The 18,747-nt window shown below is 43.3% G+C and overlaps 1 protein-coding gene across 2 annotated transcripts in view; it reads right to left on the minus strand.

The window, feature by feature from the left end:
• Window positions 1-18,747, minus strand: part of RANBP9 (RAN binding protein 9) — an 87,980-nt gene that overhangs the window by 4,974 nt on the left and 64,259 nt on the right. The window contains exons 7-13 of one of the 2 annotated variants that reach the window (XM_082730194.1): window positions 16,903-17,015; window positions 15,519-15,627; window positions 13,758-13,948; window positions 12,515-12,659; window positions 8,718-8,839; window positions 6,916-7,067; window positions 18-129 (exon numbers count right to left, since the gene is read on the minus strand). In XM_082730194.1, the coding sequence (XP_082586320.1) occupies window positions 18-129; window positions 6,916-7,067; window positions 8,718-8,839; window positions 12,515-12,659; window positions 13,758-13,948; window positions 15,519-15,627; window positions 16,903-17,015 (944 nt within the window). The remainder of the gene's footprint in view (window positions 1-17; window positions 130-6,915; window positions 7,068-8,717; window positions 8,840-12,514; window positions 12,660-13,757; window positions 13,949-15,518; window positions 15,628-16,902; window positions 17,016-18,747) is intronic. The other variant, XM_082730195.1, reaches the window with a different exon arrangement.

Consider the following 18,747-nt stretch of genomic DNA (forward strand, 5'->3'; position numbering starts at 1 on the left):
GCTGTGGTTTTACTCACCTAATATTGCACTGTTAAGAGCTGAGCACACGGGTTCTCTCTGAATTGGGTCAAGCTGATTTCCAACTGGGCTGTTCCAAGGGTCTGAGTAAGCGAGTAAACTGAATGCATCCTGTTGAAAACAGAGTTTGGTTTTTAATTCAAACACTGAAACTACCATGGTCCCCCACAACTACGAAGTTGAGAGACAAGTAAAATACACAGCTTCGTGGCCCTAGACTACTGTCACAACCCACCTACCCCTATGCTTAGGCTGTATGTTTTTTAACAACTAGATTATGCAACAAAGCCTAAGCTGTTTTCATTTTTCTTTACTGTAAACAGCCATTCTCATTAATCTTCCCCCATCCCTACAACACATGCGGAACAGTAGAATTAAAACGAATTCTTCTGGAATGTGCTAATTAAAGAGGAAGACAAAAACATGCAGATGCTCTATAATTTATTACCACTGATACAAATTTGACGTTAAAAGGATAGGGCCTCCCTGTGTATTTTTTTAAACAGATGTGGGCACTCGCCACAACTCACTGGATATCATTTTCTCACTCAGGAATCAAAAAAATTAAACTGGCTCCCCTTCCCGAACATTCAGTAGTTCCAACTACCCTCAGGCCACCGTTCCCAAAGAAGAAGTGACAGTCTTTTCAATCGCTCTTTGTCTTCTTTCTATGGGAGGTGCATATGACTGTGGTTTCAAACACTGCTTTCAAGTTCAAGCTGCATTATCAGCTGCTGTGTGGCCTCTGGCGGGCAAAGGCCTAAGTGTCCATTTCCTCATCTCTACAGAGGAGGTCCTGCCTGAGAAGGTCATGAGGATGAACAGCTCAATGAAGTTAGCAATGTCAGTTCATTCTAACCTTTCAACATGTGATTTTTTTTCTTTTAAGATTTTACTTGAGCGAGCAAGGGGAGTGGGTGAGTCAGAAGGACAAGCAGACTCCCCGCTGAGCAGGGAACCGGACTTGGGGCTCCATCGCAGGACCCTGAGGTCGCGACCGGAGCCAAAGGCAGGCACTTAACAGACTGAGCCACCCAGACGTTGTGTTATTTTGCCACCAGTCAGTGCCCTCATCTGGAGCACGAGGACAGACCTAGAGAGACACGTAACAGGACACCCTCCTGCAGAAGGCGCACGTGGAAAAGTGCTGCGGAAACCATCCATCAGTGAATTCGGGAACAACACTTCCAAAATGCTGGTTTCGGACACGGAAGGCTGAAATTGCTCAAGCAAAGTGTTCCCAGGTACCGCCGCACTGACGTTCCTCTACGGAACTCCCTGGCGCTCAGGCGGGGAAAGGCTGGGGCCGGCCTCCACGCTGCGGAGCTAGAGAACCGCCCGCACGGCTCTAGCTGTCCCCCTGAGGCCACCAGGCAGGGCACATGTGCGGCTCGCCCACGGTCTGACACTGACGCCTCTCTCCCTCGTGCCAGACAGCTTGAAAGGTCGCTGAAGACAAAAATGTATTACCCTATTCTGAGGCCCCTGCAGCCACGGGTGCACGCGGGGTCCAGGGAAGCAGCTTCCCACCCGCCAATCACATGAGCTGCTGCTTCCGGTGCGCCCCACAGAGCTGCTCGGTTCCGGGTCCCAGCTCCCTCCCTCTGGGCTTAGTGACCGGGAGATTCATGTCCTACCATGTCCTACCTGGAAAGCCAACTCTGATCAATCCCATGATTCCTAAAGGACAGATCTTCGCTCAAGACTTAATTTACCCCACAACCACCCGATGGGGGACCATCCCCATACTACGGATCCATTTTTCAAGTACACTGAGGAGTTGCCTAGGAACCACTAGTATATGAAAACCTTTAAGCACGAGACTACCCCGTTGGGGCTACAGACCCAGACATGCTACCAGAAAAAAATGGTGCACTCCCTAATCTCAAACCCAGACCATGCTGTGTTCACACCTTCCTTAGTATTTAAAACAAAACCTCGTGGAAGAAGATGGCGATCCTGTGTCAGGCACTAACACTGGGTGCAGTCAGTCTGTAAGCCTGAACATGGACGGACTCATTTTATCTTCACAATAACCTTAGGACGGGAATACTGTTGTGCCCAACTTAGAAGCAAACCGAGGCCCAGAGAGTTTGAGAGCACACAGCTGGTAGAGAAGTCACTTAGGAAGATGTGGTTTCTTTAAATTGCCGCTCTAAATACTAGGACAAAAAAAGTCCAAAATTTTGCTCTAGTATTTTCAGTACAGTGGAAAACAGTATTGCACAAAGCTGCCAGACACTTGGGCCCTAGCGGGCAATCACCAGGGAGGGCCGCCACTGCTTCGAGAACCCCCACGGTCTTAGAGGAAAGTCAGGCACGTAAATAAACAATGTGCGGTGCGCTGCTTAATTTATTAACAGAGTCTGTTGTGTCACGTGACCTAGTCCCAGAAAGAGCCCCGAGCGCCATGGAAACAGGCTGAGAGAAAGGCAGGCCTGGATGGAACCACAGGTAAGGGGTTCGAGCCCCAAATGCCTCTAAGTCACACTTAAAAAGCTTGAATCTTTTTCCAATTTGGCAGTGGAGTTTTTTGTTTTTTTAAGGATTCTATTTATTTATTTGACAGAGATCACAGGTAGGCATGAGACAGGCAGAGAGAGGGGGAAGCAAGGCTCCCACTGAGCAGAGAGCCCGATGCAGGGCTCGATCCCAAGATCCTGAGATCATAATCTGAGCTGAAGACAGAGGCTTAACCCACTGAGCCACCCAGGCGCCCCATGGCAATGGGAGTTTTAAATCAAGGATTGACATGGATAAAACTGAACTTTAGAAATATCACGCAGCAACACTAAAGAACAAAGCTTGAAGTCAGGCGAAGCTGTAAGAAAGAAAAAAAAAACCTTAAAAGGAGGAAAAAAAAAAAAGGTTTACACCACCAGGTTCCCTGAATATCTATTTTATCTTTCTTTACAAAGGGAATGAAGTCAGGGTAGCAACATTAATGTTTTAAATCCTGCAGTAAAACAACTGAGGGTGAAGTTTTGGTGACCAAAGAAATGCAAATGAGTGATGTTAAGGTCTGATGTGGAACCCACTAGAGTAGAAGAATCCAGTAGTGCCTCTGGCACTTTCCTTTTCTACTGCTGGTAAGCCGGGAGAGGTTTCTGGAAAGCAATACAGCAATACACACCAAAGCCACAATAATCCTATCCTTTGACCCAATCATTCTATTTCTAGGACTTTCTTCCAGCGTTACAATTTTAGGGAAGAAACAAAGACACATGTATAAAGTCGTTCACTACAGCGCTGGAATAAAAGCAAAAAGTCTAACAGAGCTGAGCTTACAGGAACCAACCTGGCAGCACTGAAGAGCAGTACCCGGCCACTTAAAATAACTGAAGGCACAGAAACTGGAAATAAGCGTTTAGGGCTGTAAACAGAAACAATACCAAACAGCACAACTACAATCACTAGGTAAAATACACGCACACGGGATTTAAGGCACAAAACTGAAAATATCTTTGAACTATCATGGGAAGAGGGGTTACTTTTTATTTCAGAAGAACAGGTCTCTGTGGGAAGAATTTCGGAGGCCAGTGTGACACCAGTTAGGATTCTCAAACTGTACTTACAGTTGGCTTAAAATCTGTAGCAGTTTCTAAACAGGGTGAGTCCAAATTGTTCTATTTTTGCTTCGGTTGCTAGCTGGGGCTGCTCGATCCTGCTGGCCTCGGCCCCGCTGCCATGCCTGGCGGCCCTGCCGCGGTTCCCTCAAGGGTGGCGGAACCCATGCAGGGGGCGGTCTGGGAAGCGGCGGCCGGGCAGCCTCGGCAGGTGAGAAAGCGGGGGAGCCTGGGCAGGGGCACTCCTGCCCCCGGTTCAGTGCGCACCAGGCCCGCTCCGCCAGGACTCAGGCCCAGTGGAACGCGAGGGGCCTCCCGGGAAAGCATTCGGGGACTCTTACCTCTGCATTTAAACAAATCTTGCTCTATGCACGTGATTCAGATATCTACGCAGATCCACACACAATGAAAGATAAAAAACACCCACTACGATCACGCGTGCCCTGAAGTGAAAAATGAAAGGAAAAGGAAAAAGAGAAATTTCTAAACCTTCTGAACTGCGGTCAAGAAACTTTGCGTGTTGTCCTCGAATCCTCTAGCTGCTCTCCTGGGGCTTCCAAGCTGGATCAGTGAGCTTAAACCCCTGTGCATCAAGGGGAGCTGCGGGAGGGGAAGGGTAGCGCGCCGGATATTGAGGAAGTCTCTTGAAGCAGCTGGCATCTGCCTCGAAGTCAGAAGTGCAAAATCAAAGCCATCCACATTCTTTAGATGAAGAAGATGAATTACATCTTCACATAATCCAACATATAATCAAGGACTCTCTTCGAGAAGAGGCCACTGATGCCATTTTGGGAGCTCTGGGCACACTGGAACCCAAGTCAGTCAGCTGATAAAGTGAAAGCCTGCATTTTCCAAAGACACCACAGAAATCCCAGTCCCTCATCGTGTGCCTTCATGCTAAAGGCATGAAGTTTGAACAAAAAAACCGTCAGATGACCTAGTGTTAAAAAGTGTATGAAATCCTAAAAACATTTCGTATCTCCAAGTCTCCCCTCCAACAAGAGCGCTCCCAGGACCCTCCAGAGACACCGGGGGCCCGTTGGGGACCCTCTCAGGATGTCTTGTAAGTTCCGAACTGCTTTCATAAGGAAACGAAGATACCTTGTCTCGTCTCGCTCTCACACTCCCGCACCCACACGGTGGAGGGTTTCCAGAGGCTCCCGGCGCGGACATACCGGGAGGGGGAGAACGCAGCTTACCCTCCAACGTACCCAGCGTTTCAAGAGACGCGTACAAATATAAAGCACTGCCACTGGCCTTAGTTTTTGAAAGTTATTTTTCATAAAAATATCCAATGGATTTATGATTGTCAATAGACAGATTACAGTTAAAATTACTAGTATGATAAAAATAAATATCACTCACAGGAACAAAACTCTTTTGAATAATCATCATTAAATAGCTAGGTGCCACCTGCATTAGATACAGTTAAAGGGCGAGGAACGAAGACCCACTCTGGCCTCAAGGAATTCTTCATCTCAGAGGGCAAATGTGGACAGCCATTTCCCTAATACATGGATGTCTGATTTTTATTTATTTTGTGTTCTTTAAACTCCAGTATAATTAGAGTCACATTAGTTTCAGGTGTACGTTAACACAAGCTTGAACAACCCTATGTGTTCTCAGTCCTCATCACGTTAAGTGCGCTCTCCACCCCCATCCCTATTTCCCACCCCCACCTCCCCTCTGTTCTCTGTAGTTAACAGCCCTTTTTTCTTTGTTCATTTGTTTCGGTTCTTGAATTCCACATAGGAGTTCTGTGACTGACTTCACTCAGCATTATACCCTCTAAGTCTGTCCATGTTGTCACAAATGGCAGAATTTCATTCTTTTTTAAGGCTGAGTAACATTCCACTGTGTGTATATATATAAATAACACAAATATATATACACACACAGAGCACATCTTTATTCACTGGTCTACCAAGGGACACCTGGGCTGCTTCCATAAGGTGGCGATTGTAAATGCCACTACAGTAAACACAGGGGTGTATGTATCTTCCTGAATTACTGTTTTCACAGTTTTTGGGTAAATACTCAGCAGTGGAATAACTGAATTATATGGTAGTTGTATTTTCCTTTTTGGGGACCCCTCCAAACTGTCTCCCACAGTAGCTGCACCAGTTTGCAGTCCCAAATCAAAAAATGATTTGAACATTTTAAATAAAAAATTGTTTAAATTACATATTCCACTGATTTTCTTTTACTTAGCATAAAAACCATAATTTAACCCCCGTTTCTGACTGAGGCCACCCCCCCCAGACTGGAAACAGCAGGTGGCTGTCCGGCGCATGTGCAGGGAAACCACCGCCCCTCCCGCCTGGGCCACTGGTGCTGTAGGTAAGGGGCTCCTTATTCACTCTGAGGCTAAGCAGGTATGCTCCGTCTATACAGCAGGTGCCACACCGAGGCCACAGCACAAGAGGCCGTTGCCTGTCTGCTGCCCTCATGCCAGGCGTGGTGCTACCAGGCAGTGCTGGCTGGTGCGCTAAGTCTCAGTCTGGGGCAGGCAAGGGCGGCCCTGGCCTTGCTCTTTCCCACCAAACCCAGGCATGGGCTCAGGGCCACCGCTCGCATCTCCCCTTTGTCCTTTGGAGTTCTTACAGAACATTCCAGAGAAACTATTTACAAGGAATCAACTCTGAGCCCAACCTATTGCTAATGCAGGATTACCAAAGAAAAGGAAAAAGAAAAAAATCACAATGGTTAGGTTAATGTTCCACAGATTCAAAGGGCTACTGGGACTTTAAGAGTTAAAAAAAAAAAAAAGAAGTCTTCTAAAGAATCTTAACATCCCTACAATGGACTGCAATGCTGACTTAAGGCAGGGGAAAACTCACCCATCTGCAACCGATCTGTAAAACTGGCTGACATCCTAAAGTGCTGACATTTTATCCATCTTGCCATCCACCCATCACACACATCAATCCAGAAGAGTTCTGAAAGTGTATCTCAACACCCCCCCCCCGCCCCCTGTTTTGAAAGATGACCCAAGGCCGCAGCAATCGCCATCAGAACGGACACCCTGCAGGAGACATTCAAGGCGCTGCAGCCCTGCGTGGTGTTTGCAGAAATAAAAATAATCTCAAATTTATATCTTTCCCAGCAAACCCACACCTCTACCAACTCTGCCAATTTTATAGCCGAGAAAACAGAACCAGACAAGTAAGTCCAGAGAGGGTAAACAGTGCGGACGGGTGGCAAGCGGGGATGTAATCCGCATTAGTTACTGGAAGTCCGAATGGAATTCCTAGCACGACTCAGTGTTTCACAAAATGACAACTGAATTCCTTTGACACGTTTCTAATTTTTCAAGGAAAAACAAATCTACCTTCAACATTTTTTTATTCGCTGTGTTCTTGCCACACTCTCTCCTCAGCTGTTCGCTCATGGCCTGCAGCTCTCTTCCGAAGTGAATCATCCTCTCTATGGCGGCCTGACTTCCTCCACACAACTGGCGTCTTAACTGACTCGAATCAACTTCTGTAAGCGAAACAAACGAGTATTTTACTACCTTAATAAATGGAATACAATGAAGAAATGAACATAAATTGCTTATAACAGTCTGTACATTTCATTTAGGAACTACTACCTAATAGTTTATCTAAACACGTGGCTTTATTTTAATTCAGTGTGAAACGCTGCAGCTAAAAGGTCTACTTCCTCTAAGTCTCAAGAATCTAGGCTCCAAAACCCAGCACGCAGCTGAAAGTCGGGTGACAACCTTCCTGTGTAGTGGGCACCTAGGGTATCAGGGAAAGGTTTATGAGAAGTTAAGCACAAATCTCTAACACGACATTAAGCAGCATTAAGAAGAAAGGAACAAAGTCAGTAACTGCCTCTCAGGCTACTCTGACCAAACAGAGATGGAATGATAGGGTGCCTCTTGGCTAAAAGCTGAATGACTCCAAAGAAATACAGAAGACACCATGTTATCGAAAGGGTTAATCACATACTTTTACAAAATAATTGTATGGTATATATATTTATCTTGGTGGACACCAACCACTGATCAATAATGTAACTGTATGGATGACTAACGATGACAATGATTAACATTTACTGAGCACTTACTTTGTGCTTATTAGCTTTTCACAGATTGTCTTATTTCATCTTCACAATGACCTGCAGGCGTTGTTGTTATTACTGTACCCATTTTACAGATGAAGAAACTGAGGCACTGAGCTCTTAAGTAACCTGTCCAAGGTTACACAGCTAGTAAGTGGCAGTTGCAGAATTTGAATCCAGGTCCTCTAGCTCTAGAGCCCCTGTTCTTAAATCACTGTGCTTAAATTACTCTCTGGATGTTGAAGCCGTTGGTATCTGACACAGGAAAACGAGGCTGCCTTTTAAATTAAACCCCTTGCCTGAGAAAATGAATTCTTTGTTGAACACATAATCCTCAACAACAATCCTCAATACAGACCTTTTGACATCAAAACAGTCAGAAATCTAATGTTGCCATGCAATTCAGACAAATAAGAATGTTGAGGCTCCCAACAAAATTTCATTCTCCAACTGATAGAGTTTGCCAATGGTTTAACTTTGTGGCACGATTTACTTACACAAGTTATTAACAAAACAGAACTATATATGCTAATGTGCTTTCAGTCACATCATTTTTGGGCAGTAGGGAGGAGAAGGGTCTGTCACACGTAAGAACCTACCATGTGCCCGGCACCGAACTATGCATAAGGCATGTACATTCACATTAAATCCACATAAGAAATTGTCTGATTAGAATTTATAAAATCATTTCTACCCATCTGGCCTTTACTGGTTACACTGAAGTAAGTATAAAACCTGTTCACACCTCCAGCCCCAAACATGCTACAGAACAGTAAACACTATCAAGAGTGCGGCTGCATTAACAGCAGCACTGAAGTCAGGGAAACCATCCCGCTCGGAAAACTGAGAAGCGCCTCTGCTCCTCGAGCAGCCCACGTCCAAGGGACGCTTTGGGTAATATGGATTATATGTACGATTGTCAAATCCAATGGCACATACATCTTAAAATCTGATTTATGCTCTTAAAATCTGATTTATGCTCATCAGCTGGGAATCAATACAAGTAAAAACATAACCTTGTAGTCATCATTTTTTATTAAAAATGTAAGAAATATCACTGCAGACCCATTTCGGTGTCACAATCTTCCATTTCGTGGTCATGTTTAGAGCTACCGTTTAGGAAACCATTGGATGAAGTCTCTCCAACCCCATTGGAGTAGTGCTCTGTTTCCATGTCTACATCATTACTGGAAATGAAAAAAACAAACCTAATTTTAGAAATCGCATACTTGTAGCTTAGTTTAAAATAAATTACTACTCACTACATACAGCCTGCTTATATACTGACTTCATAATACGAGGCGATAGCAATCTGTAAAAAAAGGTGTTTAGTTCAATCTTGAACGTCTTCAAAGCCAGTATGTAGCTTGCCCTTAACAAATTTGTACTTCTGGATGGGGAAGGGGAAAAGGGTATGTCCTAAAATGTAGGGGTTTTCTGACTTTCTAGCAGTATGGACAAACTTTTTCACATACTTCCCGCAATTTTACCGACTCAGTTCTGCACTTCATTTTTTGCTCGCGGATGAGCCCTTGCCCCAAGATCGCCCACCCCGACCCTGCTGCGTGCGTTTCCAGCATTCAGGGAAAATGGGGGGGCAGGGGGGAGGCGACTTCATTCTCAAACTATTCCCGGGTGCCGCTTCACCTCTTTGCTGCCCTCATAATCCTCTCTCCTAAGATGATTTCTTCCTTAATGGTCACTTTCTAGCATGTGTCCTCGCGGCTCAGAAACAGCCTCACAGAAGTAAACGATGACTTGGAAAAGTGCTCTGTCTGGTCCTCTCAGACCTTGTCAGCACCCAACATGATTTTCCTCCCATGGGCTTTCTTTCTTTCTTAAGAATCTGCCAAACCTTAATTTTAAAAATGCCACTTTGGATACGCAGGTTGCTCCTTTCACTTGCATCTCCTTTCCTGACAACAGCGCGGTGCCAGTCCCCGCATGTGGACACGCTGACGCCGCCGCCGCGTCCCCCCACCCACCCCGACCCACCCCTGCACTCTAAGCACGACAAACACCTATTCTCAAAGATTTCTCCAATGAAAATCTACATAAGGATTCCACAGTCCAGAAGGACACATTTGTTGAAAATACAGCAAATACATTAAACTGTACTTTTCTCATTTAAAAAGCAACGTATATTCGTTTGTGGGAGAAAAAAGCAACACCGAATGCAGATGAGCAAAAAGCGCTCGGCGCATGAGGCCACCAGACACAACCACAGGCAACACCTCGGGGACAGCATGCGAGGTGAAGTATGTGCGCGTGAGAGTGCGGCTTCTATCAGCAACACACGTCAGGGGAAAAGACACGGATCTAGGGAGAACGGGGCAATGGGCCCAGGATTCCCCCATCAGTCAGAAACACTTGTTTCCTTTAGTCAGAAACACTTGTTTCCTTTTTTTTTTTTTTTTAAAGTAGGCTCCTCGCCCAACACGAAGCCCAAAGCGGGCTTAGACCGAGCCGAGATCAGGAGTCGGATGCTCAACTGACTGAGCCAGCCAGGCGCCCTGGTTTACTCTATCCTGACGAACTTTGAGAATGGGTAAGACAAATCAAATTTTAGAGAGAATAATGTTTAATTTAATGGAAATTCTTAAGATCATAGTTTTTAGCCATCTTAATAAATATACTAAACTTTTTTTTCCTCTTTTGACAAAACAATGTAGTATTTGGGAGGGATTCCTTCATTTGAAACCCATTTAAGAAGAGCTTTAGAGCATGCTTTGTGTTCGGGAGAAGCAGTCTCTGCCCTCCCGGGGTGAACAGAGGATCAGCACTCAGATGGTGAAAGTTAATTACAAGGAGTGACGCAACACTGAGTGGGGACATAATCGAGGAAATCATCCTTCAAGAGTAATAAAGGGACTGAGTTTTATAGCCTGCTGGATCAGACGTAGGGGAGGGGGGTAGGGAGCAGCATTTCAGATGGGCAGAGGGTAGAGTGCAGTATAATGCAAAAAGCACAAGTCTGGGAGTCAGAAATCCTGGGAAGTAGTCACGGTTCTGCAACTTACTAGCCCCTGATTATTGAAACTGACCCCCACAGAAGTCATTTGCACTTCTGGTGTTCAGCTCTACATCTGTAAAATGGTTTTAACAGTTAATACCATCTTCGCCTACTTTGCAATCCCACTGTAAGGACGACTTTACCACCTATAAATGCAACTGTTTAGTAGTTTAAAGCAGTTAAAAAAAAATTTTTTTTTAAAGATTTTATTTATTTGACAGACAGAGATCACAAGTAGGCAGAGAGGCAGGCAGAGAGAGAGGAGGAAGCAGGCTCCCGCTGAGCAGAGAGACCAATGCGGGGCTCGATCCCAGGACCCTGAGATCACGACCTGCGCCTAAGGCAGAGGCTTTAACCCACTGGGCCACCCAGGTGCCCCAGTAGTTCAAAGTAGTTTAAAAGCTTCCTTTCCTCTGTGTCACCAAACCCTTCCAGTGAGCATGCTGCCCTGAACTCAGGTGGTAACAGGTGTCTTTAGCAACTTCCTGCCATGAAGAGTATTTAAGAGACTAACCCATGAACTGCCCGCAGTCCTGCCCCCAGACAAGGACAGACCCTTCTACCAACAATACAGGACAGACGTGCTATATAGGACGGTAAGACCTAAAGGAAAAGTCTTAACTTCCTCCATTTCCATGCATAATTTTGATTACAACCCAGTCTTCTAATCTTCTGTTTTCTAGTACGTCATTGCTCCTGTGAAAGGCTACCCTAATCTCCTCTGCCCGAGATGGCCGTTTTTTCCACCACTCTACCCACACCACTTCTGCGGACACCCCCCTGCAGCCCCACCACCATCCCTTCGGTAAGTCGAGAGAGAATGTGGGTATTCTGATTACTCTCCCAAATCACAAATACAGGTTTTTATACCTACGCCTCTCTCCAGAATCATCTTTCCATTAAGATTCCATGTGAGAAAGTTTTGCACTGATGAACATTTCCCCCCGGCAAGCACTGCGACCAATCAATTCAGGTAATGAGACCAAACCAACAACGGTGATTTTCTTTAATCTGTATTATTTTTATCATTCCACTAGTCCTGAACCAAAGTGAATTCAGATGCTGATGATCCGGGCAGGCTGACCTCGTAAGAGCTTGCTCTCATACACTCGTATCCAAACGGTAACATTCCATGAACCTTCAGGTCCAGGTATCTGGACGGATGCAACTGAGCGGATGCAGGATTTTAGCAGAGTCAAACAGACATCCCTTCTCTCAAAGCTCTGGGAAGTCAGAGACCACGCCTAGCAGAATGTTTGACACCCAACAGGTCCTCAATACCACGCTCATGCTGGATGTTTATTACTAAATAACTTAAGGTCCATCTGCTGCTATAAGCAAGCTCTCTAAACACAGGCTTTCAGAAAAGATTCTTCACAAAGTTATTTGGAACCCAGGAAACATTCTATACATTTACACCAAAAAAAAAAAAAAAAAAAAAACCCACACAGAGAAAAAAATAGTTGTCAATGTATCTTATGTTACTTCTGGAGAGTAAACAGACCACTGTGACTTCACTGGGAAATAGAAGAACAGCATCTATGTGAGCATCTGTAGAGGCCAGTGCCATCAGGAAAACCAGAAGGCAGAGCCCAGAGCGGATTCTTATAGTCCCAGCAGGTGGAGGAGGGAACACAGAGTCAGAGCAAGGACCAAAAGAAGGAGGCTGCGCGCACACGGGGAGTGAAAAGCTCTGGGGAACTTACTGCCCGCCCTTGTATTCTCTGGGGCTTGGGAACTCCCAGGCCCTATTATGGACCATATAATTCAATTTTTCTAAATTATTAAAAATGATGACACTTACACGCAGGTTGCTTATAGTAATGCAAAAGCTAGGGAGATCACGTACCTGGTGAAGTTATTAACTTGCTGTGATCGGGACATGTTTATACTGTTTAGTTCTGGTACATTCAAATTGGATGACTGGTGTTTACTATGGCAATATGACTGATGTGCTTTATTTGATATTACACCATTACTACAACTTTCAAAACCTGGAAACAAAGAAAAAGATGCATGAACACAGAAACACACACTAAATTAAGTTGTAAACAATGTACCCATATTCTGGTCTTGCACTTAAAACTTTCACAATGTAGGAGAGTCGATGCATTACTTAAACAGTAAACAAAGAATTTCTCTGAAAGGACACAAGGATATTAACTGTGGGCTGTAATTACTATCTCCCTTAACATCCACTGAAGGCTTATCTATGGATCTTATTTAATCCCCACAACCCCCCAGGAGGGCAGGGTTCTCGTCACGCCCATCTAATATATAAATACCCCGAAGCTAAGACGTTCTCCACATCTGAGACAATGTATGGGCTTTGAGACAGACGGAGGCGAAGGATACAAACTCAACAATCATGGGCATGTGTGTCCGGGACGGCGAGGTCAATAAAATGAGAGGCACTAATGGAGAAAGCTATGTGCCAATGGAGGAAAAGCAAAGGGGTTATTACTCTATGAAAGGAAAAGAAATGATTCTTTTCAGAAAGCGGAACACACAGAGACAGGAGAATCCCTTGGGAAGAACGGGAATGAGAGACACAAGCAAAGAAAGACGACTAAGAAAAACCGGAAACAAACCTAGAGAAGTGATGTCATATATGACAAAAAAGGAGAGAACTGTCATTAAGAACGGGGCAGAGCAGACCCTCGCCCGGCCGGCAGGGAGCGGATGAGAAAGCAGGCAGCCGAGCGAGGTGGGGTGACGGGCGGACTACAGCTACCACCACCGCGGCACCCCCTTCCCATGTTTCCACTTCATCAGGAACGCACGGTGACCTTTTAGCTTCACTGAACGTCTATGACTTCATCTCCAAAGACAACTCAGATGCTGGCCTATGTTATGAAGATCTGCTCGAAACCCAGCCTGAGAGCCACCCCTTCTTCACGTTACCTTCCTGGTACTAAAAACATCCATCTGATCCACTCACCATTTGTCTTCCAGAACATCGTGAGATCAAGTATGCCTGCGTGCAAAACGGCTAGGTGCAAACACCCAGATTTTTAAACATTTTAAATTTTGGTTCAAAAGCACAAAGAAGGGTAAAAACTTGTAAGTTCTGTCGTAACACTGAGTCTCACCAGAAAAATGCGCAGTACTTCCTTTGCCTGATGCTAAGTTGTGGATGTTCATCCCGTGGCTGGGGCTCATGCTTGGACTACTGAAAGGTCGAGGACTAACGGGGTAACTGTCTTGAGATTTCGGACTTCGGCCCCCCAGACACCGTACTTCGCTATCTGTACCATTCACCATTTCTATAAACTGACGCACTCTAAAAAAAAAAACAAAAGATAAACTGACTTTATTTTCAAACAGTTTATTTAGTACAACAGAGACGAAATATTTAAAAAAACTGTATTTATCACTAAGTACAGCCTTTCCATTGTATACTAAAAATATTACCTGTGGTTTCATATACTGTACTGCTTAAATCTGAAATTTTCCAGAAAAATCAGAGTGTAAAGCAAAAGACATTGTATCTCCTTTATTCAAGAGTTACCGAGAAAATGACAATCTCTCTGTAGTATAATAAAATCAATATGGGCTTCATTTCTGAAGTTAAAAATAACTTGATCAAATAATATTTGCACCCGATAGCAAGTCAAATAGTACGTAAGAACAGGATGTGCTTTCCTGGACATATGACACAAAGAGCACTGCTCCCCACTGTTCCTCATTCCTAGGTCCTTTTGCAACTTCTTCACCAAAATGGGCCACACTTAAAATTTTACTCTAAAGCAAAATAATTCTAGCATTTGGCTTACAAAGGGTTTCTGATACTTAGAAGACAGGAAATATTAAGCTTAATAACACCTAAATTTCAAAATAATAAAGATTCAGAAAGACCAACAAAAAAAGCCACATTACGATGGCTGTTATTTTAAAAAAAAAAAAAAAAGGCAGAATATAAGGTGTTGACAAGGATGTGGAAAAACTGGAACTCTTTTAGGCTGTTGGTGAGGCTGTAAAATGGTGCGGGGCTATTGAATTCTAAGGATTAATGTCCTCAAAAAATTAAATACAGATTTATCATACAGTTCAACAATTCCATTTCTGGGTATACACCCCGAAGAACTGGAAACAGGCACTCCAACAGGTATCTGTACACCCGGTTCATGGCAGCACGATTCACGACCACCAGAGTGGAAGCAACCCAAACGTCTATCAGTCAGCCTTCGGAATGAACGCAATTCTGACATATGCTACATATGGATGAATTCTGAGGACATTTTGCTAAGAGGAACAAGCCAGTAAACAAAGAACAAATATGTTGTGATTTCACTTAGATGAGGTATCAGGGTAGTCAAATTCAATTTCATAGAGAGAGAAAGTAAAATGGTGGTTACTAGGAGCTGTGGGCAGGGTGAAATGGGAAGTCCGTGTCTCCGTTTGGGATGACGACAAAAGTTCTGGAGACGGACGGCTGGTGAGGACTGCGGAACAGTGTGACTGTACTTAATGCTACAGAACTGCCGTGTAAAACTGGCAAATTTATGTTATGTATATTTTACCACAATTTTCCAAAATTACACAGACACACAATAACTTTGTGGGAAGAGAAACAGATAATCCATCTTCTAAAGAAGATTTTAACACTTTTGAACATATAGCCAGCGTAACAGAAGAGCAACCAGAGTAAAAGATGTCATCTGCTTATAACCCCCAACACAGGGTTTTTTAAAAATCATCTATTACTTAAATGCGCTATATTACAAAATTATATTAATACCTGAAACAAGGTGAAACAAAGATTAAAACTGTTAAAACATGAAAATAATTCTGATTATATATAACACACACACACACACACATAATGTAGTAACTTTTTATTAAAAACTCACTTTAATGTGAAAAGGAGATTAGGATTTCTTTCAAGTAAACTTGGGTATAACTGTTGTGTTGTTTCAATGGCTTCTCCCATTCTTCCTGCTAACACCAATTTCTGAATTCCTAGTTAGAGAAAGAAAGCAAGAGATCAATTTTTTAGGAGTAGTAACATAAACTTAAGAGGGCCGTCAAAAAAGAAAGGTAAAAAAATACTTTAAATAAATTATTGCAATTAACTTCCATTTCTTTTTCTAAAATCATAGTTTCTATTGGGCAATCAACGAGAGATTTTGGACATATTAAAAAACTAGAAATATTAGGTATTTCATAAACTATTTTTAAAAATCACAAACTAATATACAAGTAATACAGGAAAAATACCTGTTAAGACGTACTGAGGTCCTAGACACTGTGTTTACAGCCTACAAGGTGGTGCCAGCCTCAGAATACTTTTCCCAATCTCATCAAGTTACACATGTACACTAAAAATATGTACAGCTTTTAATATGTCAATCATACCTCAATAAAGTGTTTTTTTTTAAAGACCATAGCAAACATTAGAGAAAATATTCAAAATGTCTTATCAAATATGTAACATTCTGCCCCCAGTACTATGAGAATGCTAGCCTTAGTAAAATCTGAATTCAGCATTCACTGAGGGCTCCCTGGGTGTTGGATGATTTGCCAAATCAGACGATGAGTACACAGAAAGAGTAACACGATCATCTCCCGTTCGTCAGAGCTCGGTTACATAGTGAGACCGCAGGCAAGCATACGATTAGTGACCACACAATGGAATCGGTGCTAAAGCAAGTTGCAAGCATCCTGACTTCACCCATCCCGCTGTGTTTTGATGCCTGTCCTCTCACCAGGCCACACTCGGCCCGATGGACTAACGCCCACAGCGAGAGGGCAAAAAACTGCGGCAGAGCCACATGCGGACTCGCCCCTGCCAGCACGGGCCCTGGCTCTGGCCACAGGCCTGGGGACCGAAGCAGGAAAAAACTTAAGATCAATGCTATCTTTAGACAACAACTGGAATAATGCAAAGATTTACATTTCTTTCAAATATTATCTGCACTAATATCTAGTCATGGCACTACTTTACCAACTAAAAAAAAAAAAAGTGTTAACTATTTATCTCCTAGACTGGTAAACATTTCTTATACAACTTTCTCCAAAATTGTATCTTTCTATATCCAGAATGCTAACACAGTCTTATGTGAGTTTTCTGTAAGGTGATCTTAAAAAATGTCAATGAAAATAAATTTCAGAGGCATCAATTTTAAGTTAGTATATTTGAAATTTTTTAACTTAAAAAATAAAATTTCTAAAAGTCAATATAACCAAACCTATAATCTGAAAACAAGTATTATCCATGCACCACAGGGTCCTTACTTTGTCTATTCTTAATGGAAGCTAATTCTTCTAGAACGGTCTGGTCTGTAGATCTGGCAAAGGCCTCTGCTGTGGCACAGTACCCATGGTGGACTAAGTAAGATGAAACCATTCTTAAAATAAAAAGAAGAAACACACATCTTTTAGTCAAGAGAATACAGGCTTCATACTACAATTTATATAAAACAAGATCTACTCTGCTGTTACAAAACCAACCTATTCCCATTAAAATAAGGCTTTAGGAACCTCAACTATAAAATTAAAAAAAAAAATCATATTGTTCTGGCCATGTAGTATGTCCACAAAGAGAACTGCCAACGCCAGGCTACCAGCACTCTCCGGAAGAATGACTATCACTGGAGGAGAGTCACGGAGAGACTCTTGATTCTTGGCTGCCCCTGATCCCTGGCTGCTTTCCTGTGACTTCGCAGCCTCATATTCAATCCTACTAACCATAATTTCTATTTCATCTTTATTGTACGACCTATCCCAGTGAAGTGCTGGCATTTTATAAAATACGACGATTTTTAAGTAGCAGATGAACTCTGCGTGTCATGGAGTTCAACTACTTTCTTTACTCATCGGTCACATGAGATGGGATCTACCAGCCGTGAACACAAGAAATACTAACGTGAACACGAGAGACGATCTTTCAGAACGAGGCCTATGCGGGTGATAATACTAATCAACGAGAAACTACCCTTCTCATCTCAATCAGTATCACGGTACATGAGAGATTACTGTACGTCACTGGACATGAAAGTATGACTCCCATGGAAGCGCCACGCTTCCAGAGAACACAGTTTTATAAAATGTCATCAAGTGGTCAAAGCACCTTGATATCTAACTATAAAAGGTGAGAAACAGTATGACTCAACAATATTAACCCAAATATTCAACTCCTAAACCTGCCTCCCTCTGGCATGACTGAGGACCTATCAGAAAGTGGCAGGAAGCAGTGACTCAGGAGAGAGGGGGCAGAGGGGGTAGAGGGGGAAATCTCCAAGAAACAGATTTTTCATTTTATTTCATCTAACTGGTCAAATTAGGTTTAAAAGGGTAGGGAAGAGCTTTTTAAAAATGGACTTCCTAGGAGGACATGGTGAGAGTCAATTTTATAAAGAATGGGGTGGGGATGGGAGAAGGTACTGGACTCTGGCTACAGAATGAAGAGAAATGATGTTTCTTCTACTACTGCCCTGCTGTGATGCTCAGCAGTGACCATTTTTAAAGCACGAAAGGGATGTGACCCTGGGAGAGCAACTTATCCGAGCTCTAACTCATGGTAATAACTTTTAAAATGACTGTCAGCCGGACTTTGCTCTCCTGTCAACTGTGCAGGCAAAAAATACCAGTGCACAGGTTGTGCACTACCAGATAATCGCTCCTGGGAAGAAGCATGTTTTCAGAATCATCATCGTATCTTCCAATCATTATCGCCTCCAAAAGACACAGACAAAAACTTTTGTTATGTCTTTAAATGTACAACTGTTCAAAGCAATTACACAGATATTTAAGACGAACAGTCAGACTACCGCTCTCTGGAAGTCTCTGCTCTTTTCTTGGGTGAGACAACAGCAGTGGAAATGACTACTTACAGTTACTGGTACTTACTTACTGTTTAAGTCTGTACTATTTCAAGCTTTATTAAGAGTTACCATTTAGTGCTAGGACAGCCAGGAGTCCTCTCCAGCCTTCTGGCAAAGGTATAGTTTATAAAGTTGACTGTCACAGGACTTATATTTTCCTGACTTCCAATCCAATGAAATTCTACTTTTTCATAAGGAATGGGTTGAGATAAAGGTTGTTCATTTTAGGGTATACCTTTATGGACACCCACTGCTT

The sequence above is a fragment of the Mustela nivalis genome (genome assembly GCF_964662115.1).
Source record: "Mustela nivalis genome assembly, chromosome: 5".
NCBI classification, from domain to species: domain Eukaryota; kingdom Metazoa; phylum Chordata; class Mammalia; order Carnivora; family Mustelidae; genus Mustela; species Mustela nivalis.